General features: G+C 34.1%; 1 protein-coding gene across 2 annotated transcripts; it reads left to right on the top strand.

The window, feature by feature from the left end:
- LOC18792764 (28 kDa ribonucleoprotein, chloroplastic) lies at positions 3,971 to 8,416 on the top strand. Of its 2 annotated transcripts, none has more exons than XM_020555793.1 (5): positions 3,971 to 4,697; positions 4,818 to 4,916; positions 6,687 to 6,974; positions 7,061 to 7,258; positions 8,205 to 8,416. In XM_020555793.1, exons 1-4 carry the CDS (start codon positions 4,314 to 4,316, stop codon positions 7,205 to 7,207), a joined length of 918 nt encoding a protein of 305 aa, XP_020411382.1. In that variant the 5' UTR covers positions 3,971 to 4,313; the 3' UTR covers positions 7,208 to 7,258; positions 8,205 to 8,416. The 2 variants fall into 2 exon arrangements, with proteins under 2 accessions (XP_020411382.1, XP_007223173.1); XM_007223111.2 differs by having other exon boundaries at positions 3,972 to 4,697; positions 8,163 to 8,416.

Here is a 9,333-nt window from a genome sequence, read left to right as displayed (position 1 = left end):
TTCATTCAAATTTAAATTGAAAGGATATGTCAAAAACAAAAAAAATTAATTGCTTATTCTCGTTTGGGTGTCTTAATTAAATTTCTCCAAAGCCCAATAGCACCAAGGTCCAAGTCTTTGATTAACATAATTATTATTAATTAGTGCCAAATCCAAAGCCGAGCCTATAGCCAAGCCCATTACCCCAACTCTCCAACGTTAACCACACTTGCCAAACCATCATAGTGTTTTTTAAAAAAAATTTTATTAAGACCTTTATAGGATTGTGGATTTTCAATGTGGGGGCACCTCAAAAGAATATCTTCAAAGTATAGCCGTGTGGCTGTACTCCGAATAATAGAATATTTTAAAAGTCCAGCCGCGCGGCTACACCCCTTAAGTAGCTATCTTTTTAATTCCTTCAATTAGTAGTTATGTTTTACTTAGTGAATATTAAAGGAAAAATTAAATTACTATTTATTAAGTAATATTATTCACGAAGTTAATTAATAAATTTAATACTAATTATTCACTAAATAAATAATAATTAAAATATAAATACTAATTTCACTAATTAAATAAGGCAAATATATTATTTAATTACTAACAATAAAATTTTAAAAAATTAATTAACCTAAACATCCTAAGTTTATATTTAATTTTAAAAAAAATACCTATCCCGACGAAATTTCATCGGCACAGGTCCATTAGACTTCTCCATATGAAATTTCGTCGGTAGAGGTATTTTCGTCGGGGCAAACCTAATTGGCAAATTTTACCAGCATAAACCTGTGCCGACGAAGTTTCGTCGGGAGAAGTGTTCATTTATTTTTTTATTATATTTTTTTAGACCTTTATGCACGTATTTTTATTTTATAAAGACCTTTATAGGATTGTGGATTTGGGGAAATTTAATTAAGATACCCAGAGTAATTTTCCGTACAAAAGAATTTAGCACTTTCATGTTTAATACATGTATTTTTAACAAAAGTTTCAATAAGAGACACAAAATTAACTTATTATACAAATAATTCTCACATATTACTGAATAAAAATAATATATAGTGACCTAACTTTTAAGTTGTAAAAAGGTCCTCTCTTTTTTCTTTTTCTTTTTTTAAAAAAATATAGCCGGGCAGCTATACTTATTTTGACACGTGGGGCGCATAATCGCAAGGGGGTCTTCTTTTTTACGTGTGTAAATAGTATAGCCAAACGGCTATACGCCGTTTTCCTGAATCTTTTTGGTAAAAATAGTATCGCCGGGCGGCTGTACTTGGTTTTTATTTTTTTCTTCTAAATAGCGGCTATACCCGATCTTTTTTAAAAAAATTTAAAAATAGTATAGCTGTTTGGCTATACTTATTTTGACACGTGGGTACAAATCAAAGTGGTCCTTTTTTAACGTGTATAAATAGTATAGCCGCACGGTTGTACTCCCTTTTTCCAATTTTTAAAAAATAAGAAGAAACCTCTCCCGATGAAATAGCGTCGGCACTGGATTAGACATCTCTCGACGAAATTCATCTTTGCTGATGAAATTTCGTCGGGAAAGGTCTAATCCTGCAAATTTCGCCGGGATAGACATGTGTCGACGAACTTTCGTCGGAACAGATTTTTAATTTATAAACCTAGTATGTTTATGTTAATTAATTTTTTAAAATTTTATTTTTAGTAATAAAATATTATCTTTGGTTTATTTTAATTATTATTTATTCAGTGAATAATTAGTATTGAATATTTTAATTTACTTCATGAATTATTTTACTCAATAAATAGTAATTCAAATTTTGTATTTATACAATGTAGTCGCACGGCTATACTCTTTAAATATATTTTCACATTGTACCAATAATAAAAATATGGATTTCTCTGTAGGCTTATCTTTTTAGGGGTGAAAATCCCACATCGAAAATCTACACTCGTATAAAGGTGTTTATAAACATGCACTATGACGGTTTGGTAAGTGTGGTTAACGTTGGAGAGTTAGGCTAATGGGCTTGGCTATAGGCTCGGCTTTGATTAATAACAATTATATTAATCAAAGACTAGGGCCTTGGGGCTCTTGGGAATTGAAGAAATTTAATTAAGATACCCAAACGAAAATAAGTAAGTTACTAGGATCCTTTTTTTCTCTTAAATATTTTTCCCCGATTTTTGTTTATCTATAAGAGTAGTTTAAGACACCCAGAGTAATTACCCGTGCAACAAATTTAGCACTTTCACATTTAATAGTGTACATCTACGTACATATTTTTTTTTATGTTTAATACACGTATTTTTAACAAAAGTTTCAATAAGATACACAAAATTAACGTATTATGCTAATAATTCTCGCATATTACTGAATAAAAATAATATATATATTAAAATATTATATCGTGACCTAACTTTTAAGTTGTAAAGAGGTCCTTTTTTTTAATAATTAAAACAATAATATAGCCGGGTGGCTGTACTTGTAATTAAAAAAAAAAATGGTGTGGCTGGCAACTATACTTATTTTGACACGTTGGCGCATAATCGCAAGGGGGTCCTCTATTTTACGTGTATAAATAGTATCAGTTTTTCTTATTTTTTTGTAAAAATAGTATAACCGGCGGCTGTACTTGGTTTTTTTTTTCTAGAAATAGCATAGCGGGGCGGCTATACTTGCTTTTTATAAAAAAAAAAATATTTTAAAATAGTATAGCCGGCGCCTATACTTATTTTGACATGTGGGCGCCAAATCGCAATGAGGTCCCCCTTTTTTTACGTGAATAAATAGTATAGCCTGAATTTTTTCCTTTTTACCTGAATTTTAGTAGAAAACCTCTCCCAATGAAATATCGTCGGCAGAGGTCTATGCCGGATTACTCATCTCCCGACGAAGCCACATCTGCTGATGAAATTTTGTCGGGAAATGTCTAATCCGGCTATTTTCGCTGGGATAGACATGTGCCGACGAACTTTCATTGAAACAGAATTTTTTATTTAAAAAAATAAATATAAGCTTAGTATGTTTAGGTTAATTAATTTTTTAAAATTTTATTTTTAGTAATTAAATATTATCTTTGGCTAATTTCAATTATTATTTCTTTAGTGAATAATTAGTATTAAATATTTTAATTAACTTCATGAATTATATTACTCAATAAATAGTAATTCAAAATTTCTATTTATATAGTATAGTCGCGGGGCTATACTCTTTAAATATATTTCCACATTGCACCAACAATGAAAATATGGATTTCTCTGTGCCCTTTGTGAAAATTCCACATCAAAAATCCATACTCATATTGTCTCTATTGTCTCCTTTTGAGTTTTTACTTTTCCAGAGTTATTACCTGTATAAAGAATTTAGCATTTTCGCGTTTAATACTTGTATTTTACATGTATGTACGTATTTTTCATGTTTAATACACTTGTTTACAAAATTTTCAATAATACACATAAAATTCATGTATAAATACTCACATATTATTGAATAAAAATAAAATATATTAAAATATTAATTATTCATTAAGTAAATAATAATCAAAATATAACTACTAATTAAAGTAATTAAAAAGAGAAATTCAGACTATGCTACTCTATGGATATAGCCACACGGCTATACTCTTTTCACAAAAAAATTATATTTAAAGAGTATAGCCACGTGAGGCCTCAACTCCACTCTTGTTTGTAGTGTTGATTTTCCGTGACATTTTCAATTAAATTTAGGGGCACAAATTGTCATTTCAAGTTTAGCTCCTAGAGTTTTTGGAGCAATGATCTCTAACCATACCGATTTACATTTTGATCATTTGGCTCTCGTAGTCCTCAACTTTACTTTCTCTCGCATAGTTGGTCCAATCGTCATAATCTATTCAGGCCCTATGTTGCATTATTGGTCATTTATGTCAATTTTTTCTGTTAAATGTAATTAATTAATTTTAACAATTAAGAAGGCGGTGGGAGTGGTCACACACAATGATGAACCCCCCCACCAATAGGCTACATGCCAACATCTCTTGCACTGAACTAAGAACCCATGGATAGAAAGATTAGCTGACGTGAAGGAAATGATCAATAATGCAAAGGGGATCTTAATTTAAGGACCACATAATATTGAAATTCAATTTGAAAAATGTCAATAGGGTAATACTTGGGAGATGATTGCTACAGTTTAACCTAAAAAAATAAAAAGAAATAACACATCATATGATACTAAGACGACACCGTTCTCACCCACCCTGCCAGATTTTTTACTCACTTGATTGACAATCCAAAGACTGCGCTTATCCAAAACCCCCACACACACGCACACTTCCTCCTACTTCGAAGTTCGGGCTTAACAGTCACAAAGCTCAACAGCAATGGCTTTGCTTCGTTATCCTTGTTTCCTCACAGAACAAGTCGTCCATCTAACGCCTCTACTGTCTCTGCAAAACCCACAACACCTCTCCAAGCACACACCAACCACTCTCTCTCTTTCTGGGTCTCTTTCCTCACTCTCTCTTTCTCTCCCACACACCCACACTCGCTCATCTTCCATAACTCGGACCAAAAGGCTGAGCAACTTCGTTTTCCAATTCTCCTCTACTGCTCAAGAACAAGCTCTTGATGAAAGCCCAGTGCTGGAGGCAGAGCCCGAAGAGTTCTCTGATACAAGATTGCTTGCCCAAAATGTGCCTTGGACTTGTACCCCAGAGGACATTCGTACTCTGTTCGAGAAGTACGGCACCGTCGTTGACGTTGAGGTTTTCATTTTCCATTGTTCTTTACTTTGAAGCCTCTGTTTGTTATTCGGTATTAATAATGTGTGATTTTATTTGATGGGTTTTGATTATTTTTGTTTGTTCTTTGCTGTGGTGGATAAGCTTGCCATGTATAACAAGACCAGAAACAGGGGTTTGGCATTTGTAACAATGGGTTCACCGGAGGAGGCTCTTGCGGCTCTCAACAATCTAGAATCTTCTGTGAGTATATTGGGTTCTGTTATCTTCTGTGAATGTTTGTATTGTTGTAAGTTGAGTTTTATGCTCGGTTTCGTCCATGAGAAAGATTACTAATTGGTAAAGCAGTTCAAATTTGTGAATTTTATAAATTTATCACTATATAAGACCTGAGTAAATTAAGTACTACTTCTGAAGTGAGACCTAGTATTCTACTTATCTACATGACTGTTTTGTGTTGCTTCGCTGGTGTTGAAAGTTTATTGCTTTCTAAAACTATGAAGAGAAAAATTTTGTTCTTTGTTTTGTGTATGTTTGTTGCACTTCCCGTGTGTATGAGCTTTGGAGCTGAATTTATTGGAGAAACTCACTAGTATCCTGTGGACTATAACCTGTGTCCCACAGTTGGCCTTTAACTTTCAAGTGCATGACTTTAAACTATCATCTTATGGGAGTAGAACATGACTACTTATTTAAGGGCATAATTGTTATCCTATTCCTTGAGATTGTGATCTATTGTTTCATATCTCCCTTTGTAAAGGATAAAAGTCATTCAATCAGTCCCCGAGAGAACATAAATGGCAATGCCTTAGAGGCTTCTAGTGCATCTGGAAACACCCATTTAACTCCATTATCATCATCATGCCAAAACATCTATGTGCCATCATTCTTTCTCATGGCAGCATGCTTTAGCACCGTAGCCTCTCATTCACTCACTTTCTTATTTTCCTTCTTCCACCTCTGCCATTGGTTTGTGATCTTCATACTTTTGTTGGACATACCTTAAATTTTGTTCGACAAGCAGAGCTACTCTAGCATAAGGGTTGGAGTTGTGGAGGCCTTGATGGAACTAAGGGTTGAACTGGAACTATGGTATACTGTACTTTTACCATGCAAATTTTAATTTGTAGTTGTTCAGGAGGCTGTGAAGGTGCCCTGTCAAATGACAATATGAACTTATTGGGGGGCACTAGCAACTGTTTGGGCTTGGAATTGGAAGTGGAAGAAAATTTATATTTGGTTGGGGAAAATTCGTGTAAAATTTGTGTTTGTTATGAGTAATCACCACATAAGACATACATATTGCCGAGTGGTAAAAACCAGAAATGGATATGGACTTAACAACCAGAATCTTTATAAAAGAATGTAATGAATAAATACTGAGAAGCTTGTTGGTTGTCAATTGCATCCTTATAAAAAATAGGTACCCATTGGGTTTGTTCTTCTTTTTGTAAAGAGCCTTTAGTGCTACGAGGAGAGTGATGAAGAGTGGAACATTGTCAAAAGAGGAGCAAAGAAAGGGAAGGCGAGAGAATTGTATGAGGTTTTAGGGAGATGAAAAGAGGTATGTGTTTGAATGGAGTGATAGCAGTGGTGTAGGTGAGAAGAGGTTTAGGGAAAGGGAGAGGAAAGAAGACAGTGGTGGTAGTGCTGCCACTGTTGGCTGAATCTTAGAGAACAAGATGACCATAAAATGCCCTTGACCATTATGCTACTGAGTGAGTACTCTCTTCACTACTGTTAAAAAAAAAATCAAAACTACAGAAGTTACAATAAGGACCAATCATAGTTTAAGGGGTTAAGTGTCTAATTTTGAAGTTCAAGAACCAACGAATAAAACAAAAGTTAATATGTTGGCTTTTTCAATTTTGGAAATGTGCTAGATAAAGAAAACAAAATTTAATTATATATTTTCTCCACTATAATTTGAGCAAGAAAATGTAGGATTATGTGTGTTGCTTCCTTTCCATATTGTATTGTAAAGGATCTCCTCATATTTGGAATGCTTCATAGGAAATGGAGGGTCGTATTATAAAGATGGCTTATGCCAAGCCGAAAAAGACGAAGATTCCCCCTCCTTCTTCGCAACCCAAGCCAGTAACTTTCAATTTGTATGTGGAAAATTTGCCATACGGAGCAAGGTCTAAAGATCTCAAGGAGCTTTTTAATTCAGAGGATTGTAGTGTTGTTACCGCGGAAGTTGTATTCCAAGGTAATCCGAGAAGGTCCGCAGGATATGGATTTGTGGGCTTCAAATCCAAGAAAGAGGCTGAGGCAGCCCTTTCTGCTTTCCACGGGAAGGTAATTTTCTCAACAGCGTTCCGTACAGATTTACAGTAGGCTATTTTGAAATGAAGATTTCCCTTAGAAATTTTTTTGTCCTGCAGTTGCTTATGGGAAGACGAATTCGTGTGGCACGTGGTAAACAATTTGTTAAAGTACCAAAAGAAGAGAGTTCACAGTTGGGTGATGAATCTACTGAATTGAATTCTATTGTCGAGCAAGTGAACACAGATGTCAATGATACAAATTGAATGTGTGGCACAGTGAAATTTCTGTGTTTTCTTCACATCATGTTTGTCTAGGTATGTCCTCTCTTAAAATCACGTTCATGTTTGAAACTAATATAGCTATTTATGTGGTATGTCTGTTTTAATTTTAATTTTGTAACTTTTTAATAAACATTTTGTTAGTTGGACAATTAGGTCTTTGGGTGATCTGGAACATTAGTTGTTGGTTCACAAGAATATGCATTGTAATATGTTTCCCAATTTCTGCAGCAACTGCTGCATACTTTAAACCACCACAAATTACATATGTACTGTAAATTGATAGCTCTAACAAACAAATGTTTTCATCCACAAAGTTTAATTGCATAGATTGAAAGTAAAATGGTATACTTGTAAATGACCCAAAGTTGAATGGAGGTCGTCGCATTTAGCCTTTATCAATGCCATTACTTTATTTTCTTGGGCATTTCTCACGTTTTCATAGGGTTCTGTGGACCTCTTGACTGGTTTACTTCAGTGCTGCACTGGTCCAAGCCATATATTAGCTAACCTCATCTTGCCCTTATGCTACTCTGTGCATCTTAAAGCTTATTACATCAGAATATCTCTCTGCTTTGGATTTCCAAACTGTTAACCGCACCAACAGGAAAGCTGTGACATGTTCTGGACCTCTGGTTAGCGATTCAGGAAAAGTGAAGTTAAGAAATAGGATTTCCTTGATCTTCTAAAAGAATTTGCTTGCTAGATAGTGGTAGACAAACTTACGAAAACAAGGGTGAAGAATGATTTTGTGAACTTCGTAGATTTACCTGGAGAGTGGGATCGAATTCTTTGGCAGTTAACTTGCAATAATTAGGATCAGTCATGATATATGCTAGCACTTGTTAGCTGTAACATTCATTTTTGTTAAACGGATATCTGTTGTTTGAGATACCATCTTAGTGTTTAAATATTCTCTCTACCTCCCTCTCATTTGCAGGAACATTTGTGTATGCTCACTTCGACTTTCCTTTCCATGCAGACTTGGTGAGATTCTCACCTTCTTTTGAGGGGCTAATATTTAGGGGCATTCCATGACTTTAGTACTTGTACAAGGTTGCTGGGGTTCTAGAGGCTGGTTATGTACGTAGGCTACAAGTTTGGATAAATTGAGCTAAATGTATTACAAATTTATTTCAGTGTCTTGACTATGATACAATATGAAAGTGCTTGCATGCAAATGGAAAATTAAAATCACAAAATATATATATATATATATATATATCAGGAATATATATATATATATATATATATATATATATCAGGAATGGAATACGGATCGATGAATTTTTTGTGCGTGGAAGTTATATTAGACAGTTTAGACCTTAGTTTTATTCCTGTCATCTCATCTTTAATGCCAGTGCAACCTGAGTTAAGAGTTAATCTTAATGATTTTGATGTAATTATCGTTTGTTTCTTGTCACCGAATGGTTTAAAACTTTAGGTTAAGTGGTACTTTTTTCCTTTTTGGGATCTTGTTTCTTATGTAGTCTTGGTTAGAAAAGAAAATGGCATCAGAGTTTATTTCATATTGCTTTTAGGCAGTAGATTATCCATATTCAATTGCTTTTAGGCAATAGATTATCCATATTCCAAAACTCAGGCGAATGAACAACAAAAAAAATCCCTCTTGCCTATAAAATGAGTTTTGTAATTTTTACAGACATTATTACAGTGTGAGCTATCCAATGGGCCTTCTGGTAAAAATGAAAAAGTTAAAAACCAAATGAAGGGCTGAGTGCTATTGACGTTGAGATTTTACCTCAGAATTAGGTATCCATGAATGATGCCATTGAACTTAAGACAATTTTCTGGATGTGTTTTGGAACTTGTCCTAGGTCTATTTCTTACGCCATGCTGAAAGTATACTTGCAACGTGATTCTAGAAATAAATCAATAAATAAGTTTGGCTAAGTGCAACCGTTCTCCCGAACTGAGGTCTGAAGTTTCTAGTTGGAACGTTTGTAACAAAGAAAAAGCAGATGACTCACTCTTTCTTCGAGTCTAAGATTTAAGAGTTTACGGATCTGTGTGGAATTGACATGGATTTTAGAGTTTTAGATTTTGTTTTGTCGCTCGACTTGAACTGGATTGAGATTGAATTTAAACCC

This window comes from Prunus persica, chromosome G1 (assembly GCF_000346465.2).
Source record: "Prunus persica cultivar Lovell chromosome G1, Prunus_persica_NCBIv2, whole genome shotgun sequence".
NCBI classification, from domain to species: domain Eukaryota; kingdom Viridiplantae; phylum Streptophyta; class Magnoliopsida; order Rosales; family Rosaceae; genus Prunus; species Prunus persica.
Note: the sequence above shows the minus strand (reverse complement) of the source record. Positions and strands in the feature narration are given on the sequence as shown.

Excerpts from the sequence above, each read along its gene's own strand:
- LOC18792764 (XM_020555793.1), top strand. The coding sequence starts at position 4,314 with ATGGCTTTGCTTCGTTATCCTTGTTTCCTCACAGAACAAGTCGTCCAT. Across the intron at positions 4,698-4,817 it reads GCACCGTCGTTGACGTTGAG|CTTGCCATGTATAACAAGAC; the intron begins GTTTTCATTTTC and ends GTGGTGGATAAG. Across the intron at positions 4,917-6,686 it reads TCAACAATCTAGAATCTTCT|GAAATGGAGGGTCGTATTAT; the intron begins GTGAGTATATTG and ends AATGCTTCATAG.